Raw genomic sequence first — 26,708 nt, 5'->3', positions numbered from 1 at the left:
CAGAGCAGCAAACAGCAAAAATCCCTCCTGGAGGGAGCCTTCATCTGGTGGGGTGGAGGCAGCAGGAGCTGTCGGGACCCCAAGGATGATGATCCTGCACCGGGCCCAGACTGGCTGGGCCGGTGGCAAGAATGCGCTCAAGCCTGGCTTTGGGTTCCAGCCTCAGCTCTGCCACTTACCCTTGTGTAGTTGGGCAGGTCAGCCCCTCTGCATCTCAGTTTCTCCCTCTGTGACATGAAGTGGTGACTGTGCAGCCCTTGGGGCGCTGTTGTGAGGTTAAAATAAGCTAATGGATATGGGAAGTGCTTACAGCAGTGTCCAGCCCACCGCGGTGCTGAGAGGTGTGGTGTTATGGAGGCAAGGGAAGGGGATGCACAGGCCAGCAGAGCGGCAGTTCTCCCACAGGGCTGGCCTAGGTCAGCTTCGTGGAGAAGGTGGCGTTGAACGAAGCCTTGAAGGAACGAAGAATCATGCCACGTGGATCTGGGTATCCTGGGGAGGAGCCCCCACCCCAGCAAGGTGGCCGGGGAGAGGCCCTGCCTCCAGGGCATATCTAGGGCATTCACGGAGTGTCCTGGCAGTCGGCGTGGCTGAGAGGAGCGAGTTCAGGGCATGGCAAATGACTCAGCAGGCATTTTGAGGACTTTTTCTGTTACTCTGGGTGACATGAGAGCTGTGGGAGGTGGAGGGTTGACTCCCTCTGACTTAACTGTCACAGGACTGTGGTGGCTGCTGGCTGGAAGTAGTTGGAGGAAGGAAGCAGGGACATCAGTGAGGACAAGGAGGGAAGACAGTGGTGTGGACCTCCCCCGCCAGTCTCCATGGAGGAGGTGAGGCGTGGGTAGGTGTGGACCAGAACCTGAAGGCAGAGGCCTTGGGACTCCTGGTGGCTGGATGTGGGGCATGAGGGGAATGAAGCCTTAAGGATCACCTCCAGCGTGGCCTGGTCTGACCTGATGGAGCTGCCATGGACTGGGATGGCCAAGTCCATCGGGAGAGCAGGGCTGGGTGCAGCCGGAGTTCAGTTCAGGACATTCCAGGCCTGAGATGATGTCCCACCTCAAGACGTTTCCTGGACCTGCTGTAACCGAGTACCACAAACGGAGGGCTCAAAACAGCAGGAATGGGCCGGGTGCAGTGGCTGACGCCTGTAATCCCAGCACTTTGGGAGGCCAAGGAGAGAGGATCGCTTGAGCCCAGGAGTTCAAGACTAGCCTGGGCACCACAGTAGACCCATCTCTACTAAAATAAAAATAAATTAGCCAGGCGTGGTGGTGCAAGCCTGTGGTCCCAGCTGCTTGGTTGAGGTGGGAGGATCTCTGGAGCGCAGGAGTTTGAGGCTGCAGTGAGCTGTGATTGTGCCAGCGCACTCCAGCCTGGGCGACAGAGTGAGACACTGTCTCAAAACAAAACCCAGGAATGTATTCTCTCACAGTTCTAGAGGCAGGAAGTCTGAAACGAAGGTGTTGGAGGGGCTGTGCATCCTCTGAGATTCCAGGTGGAGCCATCCCTTCCCCTTCCAGCCCCTGGCCATGGTCATCAGTCCTTGGCATTCTTGTGGCTCCATCACTCTGATCCCTGTCTCTGCAGCCACTTGGCACCCCACTGTGTTTCTGATTTCCACGCCTTTTCCTCTGCCCCGAAGGATGCCTGTGATACTCGATTAGAGCTCAGCCTGCAGGTCTTATATTCACTTGATTGACTGTAAAAACCTTTTTTTCCAAATAAGGGCACACAGGTGCAGGGGTTAAGACTTCAGCATCTCTTTTTGGAAAACACATCTCAACCCATAAAAGATGACTACTAGCCAGCCAGGGGTAGGTGTTGGATAGGTAGAGCCCAGGGTACATGGGCAGGCCTGGGCTAAGATGTAAACTTGGGGGTCGTCAGCATGCAGAAGGTGCTCAAAGCCTAGAGACTCAGTGGGAACACCGACGGTGTGAGTGTAGATGGATCCCAGAAGTGATTCCTGAGCTGATCGCCCGGAAACGTCAGCAGGTCAGGGAGATGAGAAGCACCCAGCAGTGAGACTAAAGTGAAGCGTCAGAGAAGGAGGAAATCAGGAATGCATGTGGCCCCAGGATCCAAAGCGAAGAACGTTTCCAGGAGGAGGGAGCAAGACTGAGTCAGATCCTACTGATGGGTCAGCTCAGAGGCAAACGCTGGACCCAGCAAACCTTAGGTCCTTGGCAGAAGCAACAGCATGACTGTTGATAAGATAATCCTAGGCAAACACTTGCCTGTTTTGATTTCTTTAGAGTATAGGTTTTTAAACTCGATTTTCAACCTTTTGGGCTATATCTAAGTGGTCTGTTTTTATTTCTAAAAGATATGTTTATTCTATAAACAACTGGGCACATGTCTGGACTTGGGATAAATGCTAGACATAAAATGAGTGACATACACACCTGCCCTGAGACGGCGTTTACTGGGGAAGGTGAAATAATGGGATACAGGGCAACAGCCCAGTGACGTTGGTTCCCTAGGGGACTGCAGATTAAAACCACAGTGAGATACCATTCCACACCCGTTATCATGGTTCACATTAAAAAGACCAGCAACACCAAATCTGGGGCAAGATATGGAGCAAATAAACCAAGTGGCCCATGGATCCATTGCTCACGGGAATATAACTTGGTGGATCCACATTGCAGACCTGTTCAGCAGGTTTCTTTAAAAAGTTAAAAATGTATCTAGCCTGTGATCCAGAACGTTTCACTTTTAGGTATTTACTCAAGAGAAATGAAAATATACGCCTGCAGAAAGACCTATGCAGTATGTCCATAGCTGTCTTATTCATAGTAGCCTTAAACTGGACACAACCCAAGGGCCCATCAGAAGAAGCAGAGGCAAATCACGGTGTGTTCCTGCAGAAGAGTATTTTCCCACAGTGATGGGAAACAAAGGGCAGCAACATGAGGGCGTCTCAAAGACGAACTGCACATCAGAAGCCATGCCAGAAAAACAAACTCACAAAAACCCACATCGTTATGTTTATAGAATGTTCGAGAACTGATGAAACCAGTCCGTGGTCACAAAAGCCAGAAAGGGGCTGCTTCTGGGGACCAGCAGGGAAAGCGGCATAGAGGGACCTTTTGAGGTGAAGAGAGGTTTCTGTATCTTGGTGTGGGACATACCGTGCCAAAACTCACCAGGCGAACGTTTAAGGTCTTGCATTTTTATTATACGCAAATTATATCTCGAATAGCCTAAAAAATGATGGTGATGGCAGGTGTTCCCAGGTGCTGTGCAGGGAGGTAAGGGGGCACCACCTGCCAGGAGACTGGGAGGCTTCCTGGGGAGGGGAGGCCACGCTGGATCAGGGTTTCCAGGCCAGATTTGGAAAAGCAAGAGGAGGCTGAGCCCAGCGAAGGGCTAAACCTGGCTAAAAGCCCAGAGATGAGAAAGAGCTCAGCCTTGGTTTCAAGCACCGATGGCCTGAAAAGGCAACCCGGCTATTTAACAGTATCCATTCTCGAGAACAGACGAGATCAGGCGCATTCAGTGGTATGGCCACCAGAATCCATTCTCTTTTAAGGCTCAGTGTGTATCTGAGATAGCACCATTCCCAGCACCTCCCCCTCACCCCGCAAACTTCTTCATGGACCTTGTTCAGATTTCAATTTTATCATTGCTTTTTGTATTCCCCTGATCAGTGTACTTTTTTTTTTTTTCCAACTGCTGCATTATTCTTGGTACTCAGTTTTAAAAAAATTATTCAAGAACATTGTCTTATTAAAATAACCTGATGCTTTCAATTTTTCTTTTTCTCTCCTTAAAACATAAAAGCTACAGATTCTCGTTGACACTGGAAGCAGCAACTTTGCCGTGGCGGGAGCCCCACACTCCTACATAGAAACGTACTTTGACACAGAGAGGTAAGTGCTGACCCCTTGGCTGGTGTGCTGGGCCGGGGCACTGCATGATCGGCATGCTTCAAAACGCGGCAGACCGCAACAGCCAGAAAGCTGTTTCATTTTAAGGGGATGCCGATATGTATGCATATGTACATGTGTGTGTACACACATGTGACTGTGTGTGTGCATACATGCATGTTCATTCCATCCACAAATCCACAGCAGGAGTCTCCTAATAGCTTTCATGCACTTACATGAGATTCATTTTAGAGAAATCCAAGTCAGACACAACTTCTAGAGCTATCCCGTTGCAGGGAGGTGTGGCCCGTCGGTGTTTGTTGCAGCAGCTTTGGTTCCGCAGTGGAGGTGGCCTGGAGCAGGAGGAGGTCTTGGGGATCGGTGCGGCCACTCTGGGCAAGGGCGTGGGGCTGCTTCCACAGCTGAAGGGACACATGGAAACCCACCTTCGCATACTTCAGCAGGGCTTAAACTGTGGTTCATGGAAACCATTTCTGTGGGTTGGCTCGCAACACTCATTTGGAAGAGTGAGTTTTGTGAGTACAAAGTATTAAGGCCCAAGACTGGGACTGCACATGAGCAATGGGGTGGAGTTCAGAAAAAACAAGTGGAGCCAGATGGAGGTCTCTGGAATAGAACAAGCCCTGCCCATGCAGGCTTCAGAGCAGCCCTGGCTGGGGTTGTGGGAGGCCCCCGGTGGCCTGCGGCAGCCTTCAGCTCTGCAGGAGCCCGTGGGGTCTAGAGTCAGCCCTTCTGTGAACTGGAAGATGCTCTGACACCATGTACATTTTGACATCACAACTATTTTTGCAATCCTGAAGCCTAAACTCAGCAGACAGCACAGGGCAGCTGACGTGCCGGTGTCACAAACCGTCTCCAGGCTCAGAACTGCCACATTGGGTTTCCCTAATGTAAATTCTTTTCCTGACTTCCCTTTCTCACTTTCCTTATCCTCAGTGTTTTGTTCCAGGGAATAAAGGACAGCTTTAGTTGGGGACAAAAGGAGAGGGAAAGAATAGCTGGAGTCTTCTGAAAATGCCAGGCAATTTGTTAAAGCAAGGTGACTTGCCGTGTAGGAAAGAAAGCATAGAGGAAACCCTGCATATCTGTTCTGCCTCTGCCACATCCTGGGCTCTGCTTTGGTGCCATAAATGACGTGGCCTCCTGCACGTATGGCTGCAGCTGCCTACTGGGGAGAGGGCTGTGGTGGCCAGCTCTATATGAAGCTTCAGAAAAATACGACTGGCCCCTCCCTCCAGGAACCTATAGCTTGGTTTATGACTTCCTGTACTGGTAAGCTTTCTTCATTGATATTCCCGGGTACAACACCTGGTCACTGTATGATCACTATGTGCCCAGCTGTTGCTATAACCACAAACATGTGTAGAAGTAGTGGTGGTGTTTCTCTGTGTGTGCAGCAGAGGCTTGGTTTACGATGGCTAATGCAGCCTCTTCCCACTCAGATCTGTGGTTCATCCAAGTCCTCAGTCCCCAAACAGCCCTCACCTCCAACCATCCACTCTGAACCGCTTCATGATGGAACTGGACTTTGAGTTGGTCCAAACCTCTCATTTTTATTCCTGCAGCACAGGAGGTCAGGGAGACAGGGGCTTGCCCAAGTTTAAGCTTTGAGACCAGCAGCTCCCAAACCTTCAGCCAACACCTGCTTCTTATAACAAGTGCTTTGTCGTTCCCTGAAGTGACTGCAAAGGTCATATGACTTATCTACATACATAGCTCCAAATGCCCTGATGGTATATGAGGGGAATAGAAGGGAAGTAATGCATAACCGGGTAATCAGCACTTCAGTACATGAACACCCTGGCTCCACGGTGCGAGGAGGAGACCGTGCAGTGGGGGCATGCTGGAGGTGAGTTGACATCGCCGTCACGCCCAGTGTAGACTGATCCAGGCAGGCTGACGTAAACTCACACACCCCGAGCAGCTCAGTTTGCTGTCTTAGTCTGTTGTACAGCTATGAAAGAATACTCAAGGCTGGGTAATTTATAAAGAAAATAGGTTCATTTGGCTCAAGGTTCTGCAGTCTGTACCTTAAGCCTGTAGCATGGCGCCAGGACCTCAGGCTGCTTCCAGTCATGGCGGAAGGGGATGCAGAGCCAGTGTGCAGAGATCACATGGGAGAGAGGAAGCAAACGTAGGGGAAGGAGGTGCCAGGCTCTTTTTTAACAATCATCAGCCCTCCCTGGGACTAACAGAGCGAGACCTCAGTCATCACCATCGGCAAGGCACCAAGCCATTCTTGAGAGATCTGACCCCCCCACCCGGCCATTTTCCACCAGGCCCCACTTCCTATACTGGGGATCAGATTTCAACATGAGAAGTGGAGGGGACAGATATCCAAACTATATCAGTGGCTGATGTGATTTTCCAAAATGGAAAAGAATCTTAGGAAAGTTCCAAGAAAAACAAACAAAAAAACAATCAGCTTCCCTGGACTTTCACAGCAGCAAATACACGATGTATACTAAACCTTTGTAGAAAAGGTTTTGTGCACATGTGAATGGAAGAAGGTGCATTCTGTGCTGCTGATCCAGTAGATTTTACCCATGCCAATGCCCAGAGCGACTTTGGAAAGTGATGTGGGATGGGAGCAAATCTTCATTTTGCACGACCACCCTTCACACTCCGGGATAACCAGCACGCGTATCAGACACACTCCTAGAGTTTCCAAAACTTCCCCTAGGGGACGGGGCCTTCGCTACTGAAAAATAACCGCTTATTTGAAGGCCCTCGATGGTCCCAGCCCTGTGTTGTTTTCCCTGCAGAGCTCTAGTCTGTATTGTACCTTTCCCACATTTCCCAGCACCGGGGCTCAGCGCATGGGGACAGAACAAACACACGTGGAGGTTGCATTTTTCAGTTAGCAGCTCTTTTCCCCTTGGAATAGGTTTTTCTCTCATATCTGTAGATGCAAGATACACTAGAAACAGTAAAGCACAGTAAAATCCAGCTGGGTGATGTGGATCGTTACTTTCCAGGTTTAAAGTGAACCATGCCAGTCAAGCCCTGTGGATGGCCGCTTTTTTCCTGGCAGGTGAGTGGCAGTTCTGTTGCAGCCACCCATAGCCAGAGTCCATGAAGGTCAAAGTAAGCTTCTCAATCCACACATCCTTTTGCTATGCAGATGCAGTTGTGGAAACATTCAAGGGTAAATAATAGCCCGCATTATCAAGACTATGTGTAATATTTCATCAACTGTAAACAACCCAGCATTTTTCTCAGCTGCCTTCAACTGTGTTCAGTGTTTGGTTGAGCTGTGGTTCTCTTTTCGGAACACCGTGGGGCACATCTCTCTCACTCACCTGCTAGCCCTGTTTGGTTTATTCAAGCGGATTTTGTGCCCATCACCAGGTTCGTATTAGTGGAGATGGTTCCTGTTTTCCATACTTTGGGCTTCTCTAGTCCATATGCATTTGATTCACATGAAAACTCCTGGGATCATCCAGAACTCCTTTGATGATGAAGCCTTCCCTCCTGCTAATCTCACAAGATAATTCAGGATTCCTTGCCACCATTCTGACCACTCAAGGTCCTGATCTGTTTCTCCTTTTGTGGGTAAATAAAAAGATAAGTAACAGAACACGGCGATGTCTAGGGAAAGCCCCTCAATGGTCCGTTTCACCCTGTTGCCACTTCCGCCATTCAAATTCGGCCTACTTCCTTATTTGCAAGTACTGCAGTGGCTGACTTATTACATACAACACATCACTCACCTTTTGGGAGCCTAACCTGGTACTGCCTTTCTTTTCAAGAGACTTTCTTCCACAGAGCTGCACGGTTTCCTTTTGGCTGAATCAGATGTGGTACATCCCACTTCTGAGTTTGAAGCAAGTTCTATTCCTTTGGCTGCGTCCCTGCTACCATGCTAGCTTTACAAGTTAAATACTTTCTTAAATTTACACTAATCTTGTTTCCTTGTATCTGCTTGTTACATGCTTTAGTATTTTTGATATGCTTTTTTGTGGAAAGATATGAATATTTTCTTTCAATGTCAATTATGTTTAGTTAATTTGTCTAATGCTTCCATCTAACTTTAGAGTTGGCCTAAGTTATACTTTCAACCATTGTATTTCATGGGAACCAAGAGACCATCCTTTTGCCTTCTCCGTTTTTGACAAAGGTTTCTTTTCTGAGCTGCAGCACTCTGCCCTGTGATGTGTCTGTATTTGCTTGTGCTTCTGATCTCTCCTAGTTATAATAAGGTTCTGGTTGGGTTTGTCCGCCTCTGATTCACGTCCTCAGTCTTTGGATATTCAGGTCTAATGCTTCCTGAAACATGTTACAGTAATTGGAGATTTGGCGTGGGGTTCTTTGACAAGATCTCTTTGATTTATGGAATGAGATGTCAGGCTACCATTAGTCATTTGTGAGCTCATCTTGATCAGAATCCATCTTTTCATGGTGGTGAATGTTCCAGTGAGTTACTATAGAGCAAGAAAAAAAAAAGGGGGGGACAGAAAAGAAAAAATCATGCATTTTTTAAATGTACATCTTTTTTAGCCAATAAAATCTCACCTCCTGCCATTTGGCCTGATGAGAGATCCAGTACACCCATCCCTTGACCCTCCATGAATCTATTCAGAAAATTAAGCATATTTCCATTAAAATATCTCCTCACTCCTGTATTGTATCTGGGGTGAAACTCACAGAGCAAGAAATCCAATTTATCTTCCTCAACTAATGCTTGTAAGTGGAATTAGGGAATTAAAGAATTACCTGGCAGCTTTTTTTAAGGAGGCTAAACTGAATACAGGTCAAATGGCTTTGCATTCAATGAGGAAAGATTTTTTTGCCTGATTATTGAGATCATTTCTCAAGCCTACCTATCATTTGCCTGCTAGAAGAAGATTTGCCATTTTGAAGCCTGTGAGCATTTAACATTATTGAGGACGTTGATGAATCACCAGGTTGGGCAGGCTGAGCTTATCCTGAGCCTCAGGGGTCTCATGCATTCAAGTCTGGTGACTTCCAGGGTCACATCTGGTCACCTGAGCCAGGACGATAAGCCCCACTGGTTGATTCCAGACCCTGAGAGCCCCAGGGAAATCCTGAGCAGAGTTCTTTAGGAGACTCAGCATTCCCTGGGTCAAGTGGCTTAGGAGAACCAGACCTGACCCAAGGATTGAACTCTAGAATTCTGCACATCCACCTTCTCTTTTCATGTTCTCTGCAAATAACAGAATTCTTTTGAAATAATAAAATGTTCTGCGGCTCTTTTTCCCTCAGTGCAATTGATTTCACTTTTTAGTCCTGCATTCCCTGAGCACTTCTATCAGAGGCAGAACATCTTCTGAATTTGGTTCAAGGTATTTTTATTACTGTGAATGGGCTTTTTCCTGGCTACCCACGTCCCTGATTGATTGTGGTTTCTGAGCGCCTGGAATGGACATTGCCAAGTAGAAGCCCATCCAGGGTTCTCACTCCATGTATTTAATTATTGTGCAGAGCAATTGAGTAAAAATAGCTCTATAGGAGCATTTTCCAGAAAAAAAGAATACATCCTGATGATATGCTTTGGATGTGTGTCCTCTCCAAATCTCATGTTGAAATGTGATTCCCAGTGTTGACCATGGGGCCTTGGGGGAGGTGTTTAGATCATGAATGGCTTGTTGCCCTCGCCAAGGCAATGAGTGACTTCTTGCTCTGTTAGTTCACATGAGAGCTGGTTGTTTAAAGGAGCTAGGCACCTCCTCCGTGCTCCCTTGTCCCAGCTCTCTCCATGTAATGTACTGTGTATCCCTTCACCTCCCACCTTGAGTGGGAGCTTCCTGAGGCCTCAACAGAAGCAGATGCCAGCACCATGCTTCTTGCACAGCCTGCAGAACCATGAGCCAAAATCATACCTCTTTTCTTGATGGATTATTCAGTCTTGGGTATTCCTTTATAGCAATGGAAACATGGCCTAACAGACTTGAATTTTCTAATAATAACTCATAGGCTTTAAAAAGGTAGTAAGCGATGAGATAATTACAATAGCAGCTATTTTGTGCATGTCTGCTGTGTTCCAAGGTTTTGTTCTACATGTGTTAGAGTATTAACTCTTTTAATCTGCATAACTAACTTCCCGAGGGATGACATTATATTATCATTTTTTAGTTGAGAAAACTGAGGCATAGAGAGAGTAAATAACTTGGCCCTGGGTCACACAGCTAATGAAGGACTGAACTCATATTTGAACCCAGTCAGTATAACTCCAGCTGCCTCTTGTCTCTCTGGAAATGACACCAAAATATCCAGAGTGCTCCCTTTGTGAGGAACCAGCAACCTGGGTAGGAAGCTAGAGAAGACATGCTAAATAGATATGCAGGTTGTTTCAGGTTCTTGCTAACAGAACAAATTCCATGGAGTTTTGTATAGCCTGGACAGAGTAACACTAAACTTTCAAAAGAAAGTCATAGCACTTTAGACTGTTGGGGAAAGATATAAATGACTCTACCAGAGCCGGGCAGGGTGGTGCATGCCTGTAATCCCACCACTTTGGGAGGCTGAAGCAGGCAGATCATGTGAGGTCAGGAGTTCAAGACCAGCCTGGCCAACATGGTAAAACCCAGTCTCTACTAAAAATACAAAAATTAGCTGGGCATGGTGGCATACGTCTGTAATCCCAGCTATTAGGGAGGCTGAGGCAGGAGAATCGCTTGAACCCAGGAGCCGGAGGTTGCAGTGAGCTGAGATTACACCATCGCACTCCAGCCTAAGTGACAGAGCAAGACTCTGTCTCAACAACAACAACAACAAAGCAATTACTCTCCCAGACCAGGTGGTACAGTTTGGCTGTGTCCCCACCCAAATCTCATCTTGAATTGTAGCTCCCATAATTCCCACATATTGTGGGAGGGACCCAGTAGGAGATAATTGAATCAAGGGGGTAGTTTTCCCCATGCCGTTCTTGTGGCAGTGAATGTTTCATGAGATCTGATGGTTTTATAAGAGGAAACCCCTTTCACTTGGCTCTCATTTCTGTCTTCCCTGCCACCATGTAAGACATGACTTTCACCTTCTACCATGATTGTAAGGCCTCCCCAGCCACGTGGAACTGTGAGCCCATTAAACTTAATTTTCTTTATAAATTACCGAGTCTTGGGTATGCCTTTATCAGCAGTGTGAAAACGGACTAATACACCAGGAGTTGGCAAACGCTAGCCCATGAGCCAATGCCTGTTGCTGTCAATAAAGTTTTACCAGAACACAGCCACACAAGTTTATTTACAGTCGGTGGCTGCTTCCACGTTACAGTTGAGATCTGAGTAGTTATAACAGAGATCCTATGTTTAAAAAAAAAAAAAAAAGAGACAGAAAGAAAGAAAGAAAAATATTAGCTAGGCTTGATGATGCATAGCTATAGTCCTTAAAACATCTATTATTTTTTTCTTTACAGAAAAAACTTGCCAGCCTCTGTACTAGACTTTATTTTCTAAGCATTTCAAGATAATTAGCCTCAGTATATTTCTGAACTTAAGGAGTGAACCCAAATTGTCCAGATGGATTGAATAATTCAGGATTTTTAAGCTATTCAACATAGTATGATCTGCACATGTACCCCAGAACCTAAAGTACAATTAAAAAAAATCATAACTCTCTTGGCAGATGAACCTCTGTCTGCTTCCCGGGTATCTCCTTAGGGTCAGATTCTCAGAAGTGCAGTTACTGAATGAAAGATAGTTAACATTTTTAACGCTTATGAGATATACCAAGAATGAATTAATGAATAAAAGGCCGGATATGGTGGCTTATTCCTGTAATTCCAGCACTTTGGGAGGCTAAAGCAGGAGAATCACTTTAGCCTAACAGGTGGAGACTAGCTTGGGCAATATAATGAGACCCTGTCTCTCCAAAAAAAAAAAAAAGAAAAGAAAAGGAAAAAAGAAGAAAACTATTAACTGGGCTTGATGGTGTGCACCTATAGTCCCAGCTACTTAGTAGGCAGAGGTGAGAGAATCTCCTGAACCCAGGAGTTCAAGGCTACAGTGAGCCATGATTGTGCCACTGTACTCCAGTCTGGATGACAGAGCAAGACCCTATCTCTAAAAGAAATAATAAATAAATGAATAAATAAATAAATGATCATGTCATCTCTGAGCTTAACTTCTTTACTGACCTTAAGCAAGGCTGCACTAGTTCATGTGATCCCACAACAAAGACATTAACGTGTTAATGTTTGCAGACTTACTATTAAAACAGAGTGGAATGAAGCCTGTAGGCAAGTAGGAACACCTTAGCATGATCTACTGGGTGGCTTGGTGTTTAGCTTAGGATCATGATCATTTTCTTAGGAGGAGCGTGGTTTGAGTTCCCACACATTTCCCTAGAGACGTTTCTTAGGTTCCCTTCTATATTCCAGCAGTTTTCAAACTTAAATGGACGTAGGAATGACCTTGCAGAGTGGGACACCCCAGGGCCTTGATGCCTGCTCTCCTCTCTACACGATGCTCTGCCTCCAGAGAGCCCCATGTCTCGCTGCCTGCGTTCAGGTCTCATGCAGACATGGTCAGAGCCAAGAGTTCTCTCAGCCGCAGGTCACTTGCGGTCCTCTTATCTGCTTTGTTCCCTGCAACCACTATTCCCGCATGCATTCTCTCTCCTCACTGCAGCATAAACTGAGGGGGCAGAATTTTCCTCGATCTTGTGAATGTCGTCCTGCGTCAGTAGCTCTTACCTTCAGGGCCACGTGAGTGTCAGGCTCTGGGTCACATCACAGTGATTCATGTTGTGGCATGCCATTGGCGTCACTGCCCATATTTTGGTGTGAGTATAATCAGCTTCGGGGCATTGGGGGAGAACCTTGAGAAGGACCTGTGACATCAAGGACCTGGGCTTCAGCGAGTAGGGCTTGGTCATTATTTGTCACAGGAGTTGTATGTGTGAACCTGAACCCCAGCCGCTGCTGGCCCAGCCTGGTGGAGACTCCTTCTGGGGTGCTGGCACCTGTCGGTGTCACTGAGCAGCAGCCCAGCAGCTCTGCAAAGCCGAGGACCAGGAGGACCAGGCAGGTGCCCAGATTGGGCAGTGTCCTTCAGAGGCTACAGTGGTTAAGCCAAGTACCTGACTTACAGGGATTGACTTGGGTATAGGGGAGAATTACACTCAAGAGCCACGTGTTTACAACAGTGCTTCCCTTCCCGTGGCATGGAAAACAGTTACTAAAACATTAGTGATTATGTTTTTGGTGGAAACTATCACTTTGTCAACATCGATGCTGTTAATCATGAAGAATGGCTTACAGGCTTACGCTGGACTTTCTGTGGTTAGGACAGCTGCCTCGAACATGGCAGCCTTATCTTCGTGGTTCAGGGAACATGGACACATAAGATAATACAATGGGCCTTTCCTTTCTTTCTCCAGGTCCAGCACATACCGCTCCAAAGGCTTTGACGTCACTGTGAAGTACACGCAGGGCAGCTGGACGGGCTTTGTTGGGGAGGACCTAGTCACCATCCCCAAAGGCTTCAATAGTTCTTTCCTTGTCAATATTGCCACTATTTTTGAATCAGAGAATTTCTTTTTGCCTGGGATTAAATGGAATGGAATACTCGGCCTAGCTTATGCCACACTAGCCAAGGTAAGGCTAATCCATGGATTTAAGAAAATCAAATAGTAGGATGAGATTCTGAAAACCAATCATTAAAGGGAGAGCCACATGGCGGAAACAGACTAGTATTCACACAATTATATTTCTAAGTGTTTTTTAAATTGAAGATAAACAGCATGATTCTTGGAACCTTCCTGTAAGAGAGACTAATCGCATTAACTATTTTTGTTTTTATTTTCATTTTCTAGTTTAAAATGTGAACACAATTTGAGTCATGTGCCTTATGGTGTGTATTTAGGAGTTTTTATTAAGGTAGAATTAAGAGAAAACACATTTATTAAATTTATACGTTTGCATGAAGATGGAGCCTGAGGGCAGCCCTGGAACACAGGCCGGGGTTGGTGCTCTCCCCAGCCCGGGACTCGGCCTGTTTTCCTGCCACTGCAGGGGACACGTCAGAGGAGACACCCAGCACGGGAATCTGGGAGGCCTGCAAGCATGCTCTGGGGATAGCCAGCCCTTCCCAGGGGTGGTGAGCCACGGAGGAATCGTGGAGCCCGGCTCTCACCATCACCGGAGCCTCCCCAAATGCGGAAAGACAGAATTGGATGTTCCCCAAATATTTGTACTTAGGGCCAACCCAAAGGAAATAAAGTCTGGTGTGCAGGAGGAGGGAGGCAGGCAGGGGAATTTCCACCCGGAGGCATCGCCAGAGCAGGTGGGAGTGGACACCAGGGGCATGTGCTGGGCTCCTGGAGTCCACACGGGTTTACATGTGCCTGTACCTGGGCACCACGCCTGGCCTCATCTTGCTCAGCAGTAGGCTTAGAGCCAGAGCCACATGTAGAAGGAAACAGAAGTGATTGCTGGAGCAACAGCCCCCCACTGTCCCATGAGGATAATCTTTCCATCCTGGAGGAGCGTCTGTTGCAGCTCCAGTTTATGAGCAGATGGGGTGAGGTGGGGAGGGCAAGAGGAATTTTACAGCCCTTGGCCCCCGAGTTGCAGAGAGCCTACGAGGCTCAAGGCTGAGAAGATATGAGATGTCAGTCACTCAGTGCTCATGACTCCCCTGTGAGGTGTATTTTGGAAGGTGGGATTCTCCCCATTTTCTTTTTTTTTTTCCTTTTTTTAAAAACTTTTTTATTTTTTTGAGACAGATTCTTGCTCTGTCACCCAGGCTGGAGTGCAGAGGCCAGTCTTGGCTCACTGCAACCTCCGCCTCCCGGGTTCAAGCAATTCTCACGCCTCAGCTTTCCGAGTAGCTGGGACCACAGGCGCACACCAGCATGCCTGGCTGATTCTTGTATTTCTGGTAGAGATGGGGTTTCACCATGTTAACCAGGCTGGTCTCAAATTACTGGGCTCAAGTGATCCATTCACCTCAGCCTCTCAAAGCACTGGGGGATTACAGCATGAGCCACCATGCCTGCCCGTATTTGCCCCATTTTCAAGATGTGGAGATTGAGGGTCAACAAGTTGTTGTGCCTTTGAAGTCAGAATGTGGAGCTGTGGGTGTCCTTCTTAGTCTGCAGAGCCAAGGCTGGCTCAGGATCCCTTTTGTCCTCTGTATCATAGGGAAATGCAGATGGGCGAAAACCTGCATTCCTAAATACATTTTCAAAATGTTTTATCTGTGTGTGACGGTTTGGAAACGAAAGACGTATGACTGGTTTTATGTGAGTTGTTCCAAAGACAATAAACCTAAATTGCCTGTGATTAATATCATGTAAAGCTTTTGTGAGAACAGACTTCTTCTGGGTTTGCTCAGACCTCCTGACTCTCCATGTGACATTTTATCTTTTCATTTGTGTAATTCCAAGATTACTGACAATTGGCTTCCCATGTCCAGGGTTTCAGGAGAGAGCAGTAGGACTTGGAGGAAGCAGAGTGTGGCTGGGAACAGGGCCTGCAGGCGGGCTGGGCAGACTGCACAGGGGCCTCTGAGACACGGGGGCTGAGCGCTCTGCAGTGGTCAGATTGAGTGGTGGCCCCTCATCCATTCCAGGGGCTTCCTGTCAAGGCTGTGTCAGGAATATCCACGAGGCTTCTGACACTGCAGCTGCCTGGGCCCCACTCCTGCTGAATCTGCTTCTCTCGGGGTTGGTTTGGGGCACCTGGATGCTTTTAAGTTCCTAGAGGGATCCTGAGGCATAACCCTGGTGAAGAAGGACTTGACGGAAAGATTGTAGCTCCTTCATTGTGTGCCAGGTACCCTTGCAAGCACTTTAGAGGCATCAGCCCATTGAAGCCCCAGAGCGGCTCCAGGAGGCTGCTGTTCTCCCCATTTCACAGGGGAGGAAGCAAAGGAACAAGTCACTCAGCCGGCAAGTGGCAGAGCCAGTCTTCCGCCCGTGTTTGCTTTGCTTTAACTGCCTCTTGAGAAGGTGGGCAGAACAGCAGCCAGGCCACCCCCAGGCCCGTCCCATTGTCCCAGGAGGGGATTTTTGTCTCACTGGTTGACCCACACGCTCACAAGGGTTTTGACAGAGAATGCATATGGAGATTGTGCTGGATTCTGCCTCGGAATTCTGCAGAAGCGGAGATGAAAGAAGTAAGAGGTCAAACACAAATGGACTAAACCAATGGGAAGATTTGCATCCCTTACATAGTGGAGTTCTCCTCTCGCTCCCTCTGCAATCACAGTCTTAGTTCTCACAGATAGTAAATAATTCCTGTGAATGACCGTGGGTACCCAAGGGTGCCCGTAGCATCTGTGCTACTATAGTTCAGTTTTTATCAAAAAGTAACAACTCAGGGTCACCAACTCCAGTGTCTCCCACTTGTCAAAATCTAAACTCAAGTCTGTCACTGACTTCCTCCATGACCACTGGCACCCCCAGCACACCCCCACCTCACCCCCACCTCACAGCTGTTCGCAGACCTTCCCTCTTCCCTTGGAGTGTCTCTGGAGGAATGAGGACATTCTCAGCATGTCTTGCTGGACGTGAGAGAGACACAGAGCACGTGAGGGCTTCTGAAATCTGGCCTCTGGGGATAAGAAGCCTTTCATGCTTCCGGACTATATTTTTGTGCCTTTCCTGATGCCTTCCCACCAGAGTTCATCAGGCAGAGCTAAGCCTCGCCCCGGGCTCTGGGGTCCAGGGGATACTGTTCTCCCGAGTCGGTCACCTCTCGTTTGGTGGACAGCTGCAGCTAACAGGAGAACACAAATGTCTGCGGCCATGGCAGCTCCTAGAGAAACTCTTCTCTCCTTACTCTGAAGTGTCTAAGATTAGGATCCACCACCTGCCACGGTAACCCACTTTCACGGCTTCTCACGCCCCCTCACAAGGCAGTCATGATGATAGATGTGACTGCGTCGAATGCTTTCCAGAAATACGATCTTATTTGTACAACAGAGCCGTACCCGAAGGAAAAACACCAACCAGTGGGAAGCTCTGTTGGGGCTTTCTGAATTCCTAGACCTGATCACAAGCTGGTTTATTGTGGAATCCTGAAAAAATTAAATGTAAACACCAGGAATGTTGTCTGTGGTGCATGGCGTCTACACTGGGTCACCTGTGTCCACGATGTATGTTCTAAGCAGGTGTCCTTTGTCACCCTCCCGCAGCCATCAAGTTCTCTGGAGACCTTCTTTGACTCCCTGGTGACACAAGCAAACATCCCCAATGTTTTCTCCATGCAGATGTGTGGAGCCGGCTTGCCCGTTGCTGGATCTGGGACCAACGGAGGTAGTCTTGTGGGTATCTTTTAGTCTTAAAGGGGCGAAAAATCACAGATTGATGGGCTGGTTTTTTTCTGTTTTATTAAACACCTGAGCAGAAATATAAATATTGGGCACGTAGGTGTGCGTAGGTACTGTAAAACTTTAATCATCCTTTTTGTAAATCTTTTTAAAAATGGCTAAAATTAGGCAATCCTTGATGTCACCCTGCCATCTGGAAGGATGATTCTCATCGTTCCCCAAATTCCATGAAAGCTTTTCTTTACTGCCCTTGGAAGGGCACTGCTTTCTGTGGGTGGGGGAAGAGCAAGTGAGAATCAGTGGGGGTTGGGATGTGGTGAGTGGGCCCGACTGTGGGTAGGGGGACAAAGGAGAGTTCATAAAGCTGGCACGGAAATAGAAGGCCTTGTAGACCCTTTCTCGCTCCCTCTCAACACACACGCACCACAGCAAAAGCGTTTGCTATTAAAACAGAACCAAGGCCGTCAGCACTACGGAAATGCTGGAGCCTGAGATTCCCTCCAGGGCACTGCCCCCAGACGTCGAAAGCCGTAGGGGACAGGAAGAATGCACTAGAAGGGGGTACCAGCCCCTTTGCTGTCTGACCGTGAGAGGCGGGCTCTGCCCTGATCCTCAGCTATTTTCATTTGTTGCCATTTCTGGGAAGAGGGTAGCTAGGGCTTGTGAGGAAATGTTTTACAATTTTGCAAAATGAAGTTTTGATCAGGAAGCTCTTGTTTTTCTGTTCTCTGACCTCCGAGGAATTAAATAATTGTCGGTCAGTGTGGTTAACTGTTTTATTGCATTTCTTTGAAGGAAAATGTCAATATTGTAAAGCTGAACATGTATGTACTTTCTTTGGATAAGAGAAATCACTAAAGCATCTTGTTTAGACTAGGGCATAATATCATCTGACCTTTGCAGACATGAACCCATAACATTCCTTGTTTATTTTATTTTATTTTATTTTTTGGGATAGAGTCTTGCTCTGTCACCTAGGCTGGAGTACAGTGGTGTGACCTCGACTCACTGCAACCTCTGCCTCCTGGGTTCAAGTGATTCTCCTGCCTCAGCCTCCTGCATAGCTGGGACTACAGGCACGCACCACCATGCCTGGCTAACTTTTGTATTTTTAGTAGAGATGGGGTATCGCTATGCTAGCCAGGGTGTTTGCGAACTCCTGACTTCATGATCCGCCCATTTCAGCCTCCCAAAGTTTAGGATTACCGGTGTGAGTCACCACACCTGGCTCCTTGTTTATTTTTTAAGCATTTATATTTGTTTCATGACATCACCACAAAGTAGAAGCTCTGATGCAGTGAAGTTTCGCTTTACAAGTGTGTGCTTCTCTGTATAACCCGTTGACACGTCTGTGTATTTTTTCTCTTATACCTGTAAATATTTTCTGTCCCAGGTCCTGGGTGGAATTGAGCCAAGTTTGTATAAAGGAGACATCTGGTATACCCCTATTAAGGAGGAGTGGTACTACCAGATAGAAATTCTGAAATTGGAAATTGGAGGCCAAAGCCTTAATCTGGACTGCAGAGAGGTATTCATGCTATAGTCTCTGTTGTGTCTTTCTGTGTATGCCTGGATCATTTAATAGACAGCTGCAACCTGTATATGACGGGAGAAGGTACATTACATCAAAAGATTCAGGTCCTTGCTGTACAGTGAGTTTTAATCAATGAATTGTTTTCCCTCCCAAATATTGCATCCTCCTAACCACTCATCTTTATAGGGCAAAATTAGCGTTAAATGGTGAGTGAAGAGGACTCTCTGAGCTACACCTTTCACCAGTCATTCATCTTGAACTGATGGTCCCTGAGCTCAGTTTAAGAGGTTGAAATAAGCAGATTTTTAATCAGTGTAGGACATATGAAATCAAAAAAGATCATCAGCTTTTTCTCCTCCATTCACAGCTAGCCTGCCCCCAGAGTACACAATTCTCCCTGAAGAGCAGTCATGCTGTAAAGATGTGTGTGGCTCGGTGATGCTAAAGTGGCCACATGCAGAGCTCTGACACCGAGCCTCTTAAGACCCATGTTCACGCCCTCTCACTGTGATTTGGCTTGTTCATGACACGTGACAACATTATGATTATGATGACTTGTGGGAGCCTCAGTCTTCTACAGCCCTTTTAGAATGCTTTATAAAAACCACGGGGATCCCATCATATTCTAACCTGTTAGCACTTCCGTTCCTATTACCCATCATATCCCACCGTCAATTCTCATGTATGCAGGTACCTCTGAGAAACTAAGGAATGATAAAAATGACAGCCCCTTCCATTGCAAACCTGTGTTTATTGTCAAGAGGCACTTATTGGTCAATTAAGAACCCAGTGGTAGAATCAAATGTCCAAATGTAAAACAAAATACAAAACTTGTGTGTGTGTGTGTGTGTGTGTGTGTGTGTGTGTGTATTAGTGAGGAAAAGCCTATATTTGGAGGTGTGATTCTTAGATTCTAGGTTCTTTCCTGGCCGCCCCATATGCACCCACCCCACAAAAGAACAAACAACAAAATCCAGGACATCTTAGCGCACATTTCAATTTGCTACAGGCCTTTTATATGTCTACTTTTCTCACATATTAAAAAAATTTTATGAATAAGCTAAGTTATATTTTAAATTTTGTTTTTACACTGAAAATAGTGTTTGTGAAAAATACTAATAAATTGGTATATTTCATTTTAAAAAGATTCTTGACTCCTCCTCCCTTTTGACTTCCTCGGATGAGACTTCCTCATGAGACTCATGGATTTGCCTTAAGGCAGGCGGATCTAGTTGCCCAGGACTCGTTCCATCCATGGGCAGCCTTGCCCATGCAGCTGTGCCCACAGTGGTTGGGGTGGCTTGTCTGGTGTTGGCCACTGGCCTCATCCTTTTCCGTCTGCCACATAAAGAACGTTGCAGGTGGGGACGGGGCTGGCAGCGCCTGTGTGTGTCTCAGTCTGTGAATCAGCGTGGCTCTGGTTCTGTTCCCAATTCAAATATGGGATGTCTCTTGAAAAATTGTCCCTCCTTCTTCTCTTCATTAGTGAGGTCATAGAGAGTTGATCTGTGTACAGTTTGTGCAGGTGGCTTTTAGTATATTTCAGCCTCAAAAAACAAATAGGTCTTCCCTCTGCCCTGGGGCAGGAATGGGGGTCCTCAACGAAGGAACTTGGGCAGCTCTAAGTAAGGAAGGAGCTGTGCCTTGGGAGAGCTATTGATTTGCTAACTTGGGTCATGTCCCCTCCCTTTCCTGGGCCCATTTCCTTGTCTCTGAAGTGAGTGTGTTGGGCTGGAAGACCCCTCATTCCCTAGTTCTGAGAACATGAATAAACTACAGTCCTTGATGAGTGCATGGCTGATTGGATTTGTGTGTAACAGATAGATGGTGATGGCCACTGGAGCCACATAGGGTGGGGAGTGCCACTGTCACTCACACGCCTTCCCCTTTCTCTCTCGTGCTAGTATAATGCCGACAAAGCCATCGTGGACAGTGGCACCACGCTGCTGCGCCTGCCCCAGAAGGTGTTCAATGCAGTGGTGGAGGCTGTGGCCCGCGCATCTCTGGTGAGTCCTCGGGACACTCGCGGGTCCCCGAGTCTCGGGGTTACGATCACCTGCTGAGGAGCAGCACTGTGTGTTCTGAGCATCTCTGAACTATTGCGCCATGCATTTCAAATTTTCATATGTTGTATTTGTACATTTTATATGGAATATAGGTGCAATATGTAGATATATTTTATATGTATTTCAAATCTGTATTCTGAAGGATTTTGTTTCAGCTGTTACTTGTTAATTTCACAATCCTCTTTGATGTTAGCAAATGGTACCTTCACGAACCTCAGAGGACTTGGATCTGAATGTACAGTGCCCTCTAGTATTTCACATAATAGTTCAGTTGGTGTAGTATTTTTTTTAATCTGTGAAAAATAACACTTGGTAATATAACTATATTAGAATAAACAATAAATCAAGAATATATTTATAGACTTTAAAACAAAACACATGAACCAAAAATTTTACTCCTTTTTGGCCTTCATCCCTGCACTGGTATCTTAACTTCTGTTTCTGTAAAAGAGTATCATTTTTTCACAGAAGATAAAGGTCTGTCAGCCAGTCCAATAATTACTTTATGGCCGTGCCCTGAAATACAGTTGAAATTATGATTGTAGCCAACATGTCTTTATGTGACCTGGCTGATGATATTCCTGGCATGACCCGTGACTTTCCAGTCAGTTCAGGGCAATAAACATTGGCTACGGCACAGCTTTGGGGATGAAATAGAATTAAATTTATTCTAGTTTTTGTCACTTTTAGCCAGATGCCTGAGGAGGGGTTTTGTGCCCCCGGGGAGCCTCCGTACTCTCAACTGAGGGGTGGTTGTGAGGTCGGGGTCAAACGCTTGGTGTTTAGTAGACACTCGGAGCTTCCATTTAACGTCCAGCCACAGCACTGCTGCTATTTGTATAGATGCGAGATGAACGTTACTTTTGGCTTCCTGCATGTTCTCATAGCATCTGCCCACTCATCCTTGTGAGATTGTCAGAGGGGGTTTCCTGCACGCAGCCTGTGCTGTGGCCCCGGCGTGGGGCTGATTGTCCTACTCCTGTGCTGTGATGGCCGATAGGAGCTCATGCAGTGGATACCGCTCATAGCAGAAACGTGACAGGCAGGAGACGGCTTTGGGTTGTCCTGAACCCAAACTTCAAGCGCCTGTAACTGCTGCGGGAAGAGCGGCACGTGGATGAAACAGACACAGAGGGAAATAAGCAGGAAAGGTTGTGGGCCCTTTTTGAAGCAGCGGGACTCAAGGCAGCCAGCCGCCTGGCGCAGCTGCCATTGACGCCGCAGCGAGCCTCCATCTTTCCCACTATCTACTGAATCAGAGAAAGTGGCAGGTAACATTTTTAGTGCCTTAAATTTAGAACGCGTGCTGAAAATCAGACCATACTTAAAATAGGGAGTGATATCCTCATTTGTTAAATAGTAAAAATGCCCTCAGCAGGATTAATGTATCTTCCAACTTAATATCCTGAATGGAAAAGTCTGACCAGCATCCCAAAGACATGTTTGAAGCACAGTGTGAAAATCCAGCAAGCTCACGCCTGTAATCCTAGCACTTTGGGAGGCCGAGGTAGGTGGATCACCTGAGGTCAGGAGTTCAAAACCAGCCTGGCCATCATGGTGAAACCCCATCTTTGCAAAAAAAAAAAAAGAGAAAATCCAGCAAGCTGTGGACTGGCTGGGCCCCTGTGCTGTGAGACGCAGGACGGCAGGGTTGCGCGGGGCTGGCATTCCCGTGTTCATCGTGGCCTGTGCTGAGCCCTGCCTGACTTTGCAAGGAAACCACAAGGTAGAAAGAATGAGATCACAACATTTGTTTGCCTTGTCTAAAATGATCCTCTGATTTCGTCCAGTGCCTGCGTCAGGAGGAGAAAGCCGGGGAGCCTGCTTGTCTCGGGCAGGGAAAGCATTACAAGGGCGCATTGTGTCTCTGTCTTACTGTCTCTGGACCAAGGTTGTGTTTGCTTTTCTTATCTACCAGGTCCCGGTAAGCCGACCTCGTTGGCTAGGGTTTCCTCTGGTTAAGGAGAGGGCTGGCTTCCAAGAGCTAAAGACAATACAAACGCTGGGCTGTTGTTCAGATGGGATTCTAGACAGTAAGGGCTTGGAGTTCTGTGTTTACAAGTGAACCTGGAGGGGAGTATTGTTCGAGGTGCGGCTCACGCAGAGGCACGGGGACCTGGGCTCATTCGACCCTGCCACGGCACCCATGTGGATCAGTCCTAGCGCTTCTCCAGGAGGAAATCCAGATGCAAAATGACACCCACTTTAAGATGATTTCTAACTTTAAAACTCAGTGATCTGAGGGTCGAAACTGGCCAAGGACACATAGCTTCACCTCCTGGGAGGCTGCCAGACCATGGCTCTGGGGACAATAAGTCCCACATCCAAATCTGAGGCAAGCTACCCAGGCCAGTTACTCGGCTCCTCAGGGTCTCATTGTCACCTGCCATTGGAGCTGGACATGGCGCTGTCGTCTGAGCTCTGTGCCCCACTGCCGGCCTGGCCACTAAAGCTCTTCACCAAATCCGGCAAAATGACCGTCGTGCCTCCTATGAGCTTGTCTGAGAAGGGGCTTTCCCTGTGACGGACATCTCCAGTCAACTTCGATGTTTTTACAAAGCCAAGGTCTATCAATGCCAGCATTAGAAACTTCACAAATCAATCACAGATGGTCTGCATGGAGAACACTGGATGGATGAACCAACCACAGGGTGCTTTCTCCCCAGCTGCATGCCCTGGCAAGGAGGCCAGGCCACAGACCTCTGTCCTGAGAAGACATGAACTCTAGTGCAGGAGAGACAACTGTATCACACCAATCAGTGTGAATTGTGAACTGCCACAAGGAGAAAGGCCAGGAAAGAGAGGGGCACGGTGGTGTTCTAGTGTTACAAGGGGAAGCCAGTGAGGGCTTCCTGGAGGAGGTGGCATCTGAGCTGAGATCTGGAGGAGGAGAAAAATGTCCCAAAACAGCAGAGAGCCCAGGCTCTGCACCGGGAGGCAACTTGTTGGGCTCATGGAATTCAGAGGACAGGTGATAAGCAGAAGGGCCTTGAAGGCCAAAATTAGGACTTCTCCCTTCTAAAAGGCCTCTGTGCTCTGCTGTGTGACCTTAGGCAAGTTACTTCACCTCTCTGTGCTTTGCTTGCCTCATCTGTAAAGCAGCGAGGATAATGCATTACACTGGCTGAGAATTGAAGTAATTATTGCTGCAAAGGGCTTCTAAGGGTGCCTAATACTAGTAGGTACTCCTGTGTCTTGACCATTTCAATCATTATTATTTTGTCATCACTGTCACTCTTCCAGGGGACTAATGTCCCTGCTGTTCTGTCCAAATTAAACATTGTTTATCCCTGTGGGCATCTGGCGAGGTGGCTAGGAGAGCCCGGAGCTATTTCCTGTTGACGTGCCAGACTAGTCGTGGTTTCTCATGTGATCTTGTTTTGTCTAGATTCCAGAATTCTCTGATGGTTTCTGGACTGGGTCCCAGCTGGCTTGCTGGACGAATTCGGAAACACCTTGGTCTTACTTCCCTAAAATCTCCATCTACCTGAGAGACGAGAACTCCAGCAGGTCATTCCGTATCACGATCCTGCCTCAGGTATGAACTTGGATTTGTGCTTTGCTCTTTTTAGCGAGCAAAAGTGAAAGCGCTCCATGCATGACACGTGTATGAGATGTCACACCTGCATTAGCTATCGTCACCACCATGATGCTGCAAAAGGGAGCCGCACTTATTACCGCCCCTGAGTCCAGGCAGGGCAGCGGCCCTCAGCCGGGCTCACTCACGGGTCTGCTCAGCTGGTGGTTGGCCAGACCCTGGTTGGCCTCCACCCAGGCTGGTGTAGGACGGCCTCACTTACATATCTGGTGGCAAGGTAGTGGAGGAATGGAGCCATGCATCTCTCTCCATCCGGCGGCTGAGTCACACATGGTAACAGGGACCTGAGAGAGAGAAAGGACCTGACATGCAGGGGCTCCCCCAGTGTCAGCCTAGAACTGGCCCCTGCCTCTTCCGGGGTGCTGCTGCCCACACAAGCCCAAGGCCAGCCCAGATTCCAGGGATGGGGGAATAGACGCCCCTCACGCTGGGAGGAGCCACAGAGCCACGTTGGCAAGGGTGTGGCTACAAGGGAAAGGGAAGAGACCTAGAGACACTTCTGTCACAGCTACCATATCACCATCATACTAGGTATAAAGGAGAAAACTGGGCCGGGCGCGGTGGCTCATACCTGTAATCCCAGCACTTTGGGAGGCCAGGGCGGGTAGATCACCCGAGGTCAGAAGTTTGAGACCAGCCTGGCCAACATGTTGAAACCCCATCTCTACTAAAAATACAAAAATGAGCTGGATGTGATGGCGCATGCCTATAATCCCACCTATTTGGGAGGCTGAGGCAGGAGAATGGCTTGAACCTGGTAGGTGGAGGTGGCGGTGAGCTGAGATCGCACCACTGCACTCCAGCCTGGGCGACAGAGTGAGACTCCGTCTCAAAAAAAACAAACAAAAAATACTGGATTGTCCAATTTGAAGAGATCGTTGTTTTTTTCCTCCCCATACTCCCAGTACCCACTGACTCCCTCTTTATCCTGTATGTCTAATGAAATGGACCATGTCTGTCTTCCTCAGTCCCATTTCTCACCACTTCCTTCTCCCCTCCGTTCCTGAGCCCTCGCCCTGTGGCTCTCACCAGCACTTCTGTCACCTGCAGAGCGCTGCCATGCCCCCAAGCCCCCACACTCTCTTCTTTTTGAAACTGTTGTCAGATTGCTCTTCCTAGACCACCGCCTTCACCTGAGCCTCCCCTGCTGTGAGCAAGCAGTCCATCCCCACGATGTAAATGCCCAGCGCTTCTGGCATAGCTGTCCATGGACTCCCACCAGACCCCCCCCTTCCAGTTCCTCAGCATTCCACTGCACCCCGACCCTCTGCTGCGTGGCCACTGACCCTCAGGGCCTCTCGCCTGCAACTGCCCCCCACCCCTTGTTCCGCCAACCCCTCTGCCTGAAATACCACCCCCCTTACTCCGCCTGTACATCCAGATTCTTCCCATCCTTTAAGACTCAACTCAAACAACCCAGCTTTTGTTGAAACTATGATGAGCAGAATAACCCATTTGTGAGGTTGCACCTCCCACTCAGCACGCATATTTTCTGTTCTGCTCATCTGGCACGGAATCATATCTTTAGGGTACGTTGTATGCTGTTGCCTTTTTCATTTGACTTCTATTTTCTTCTATTTCATTTTCTATTAATTATAAATTCCTCGAAGATGAGAGCTGTGAGTGTAAAAGATCATCCTTCCCTCCCCAACGCCACCAGGCAGTGGAGGGAAAGCACATCGTAACTGTTTGTGGAATGGACCCATCGTGGGTCTTTGTTGTAATTTGATGAATTTGGGATAAAGGGGATTGGACAAGGAAGGAGGAGTAATATCAGAAGAGAACTAGAAAATGCTACTGCTGCCTCTTCCTCATTTTCAGCCTTACGTTGTGGGGATGTGTGTCCCAGAAAAGGAGAGACCTGGGGGAAAGGATTGAAAGCTTCAGGAGAAATTCAGGCCAACTGGAGACACCCGCTCTCACGAGAGGCTTGTGTTACACGCTCAGCACTGCCCTTCCCTCACGTTGTGACTTTGAGCAAAGTATTTAGCGCTGTCTGTGTCTCTTTAACTACAAAGAAGAAACAATAATACCTATCAAAGACATTTTCAGAAGAATGCAGTATCCCTGGATGAATGGCACTGCCCTGAGTGATGTTACAATACTGTGTTTTCAGTATCTTTAAAATCGTGTGCTCTTGATGATTACATTTTGGCCAGTAGAACAGTAGAATGCGGACATTATTTCATCAGCGTGGTGTGTAATAATGTCAGAACCCAGCTTGAGGGTGCAGGGGTGCACTGCTGAATAAATGTCAGGCACGAAGGACTCATAAGAAGCAGGAGGAGAAGGCAGGCATTTGGGGGAACCTCTTAGTCCAGGCAGGTCAGAGCCATGAAGACTTGGGCTCCTCAGTAGCTTTTAGGACGCAGCACT

The 26,708-nt window shown here is 47.7% G+C and overlaps 1 protein-coding gene across 2 annotated transcripts in view; it reads left to right on the top strand.

Annotated features, from left to right (window-relative positions):
- BACE2 (beta-secretase 2) overlaps nucleotides 1-26,708 on the top strand; it is a 96,576-nt gene that overhangs the window by 49,060 nt on the left and 20,808 nt on the right. Inside the window, exons 2-7 of one of the 2 annotated variants that reach the window (XM_017538621.1) lie at nucleotides 3,790-3,878; nucleotides 13,239-13,455; nucleotides 17,000-17,128; nucleotides 18,528-18,662; nucleotides 20,573-20,674; nucleotides 24,123-24,272. In XM_017538621.1, coding sequence (XP_017394110.1) covers nucleotides 3,790-3,878; nucleotides 13,239-13,455; nucleotides 17,000-17,128; nucleotides 18,528-18,662; nucleotides 20,573-20,674; nucleotides 24,123-24,272 — 822 coding nt within the window. The remainder of the gene's footprint in view (nucleotides 1-3,789; nucleotides 3,879-13,238; nucleotides 13,456-16,999; nucleotides 17,129-18,527; nucleotides 18,663-20,572; nucleotides 20,675-24,122; nucleotides 24,273-26,708) is intronic. The other variant, XM_017538622.2, reaches the window with a different exon arrangement.

This window comes from Cebus imitator, unplaced genomic scaffold (genome assembly GCF_001604975.1).
Source record: "Cebus imitator isolate Cc_AM_T3 unplaced genomic scaffold, Cebus_imitator-1.0 Scaffold112, whole genome shotgun sequence".
NCBI lineage: Eukaryota > Metazoa > Chordata > Mammalia > Primates > Cebidae > Cebus > Cebus imitator.
Note: the sequence above shows the minus strand (reverse complement) of the source record. Positions and strands in the feature narration are given on the sequence as shown.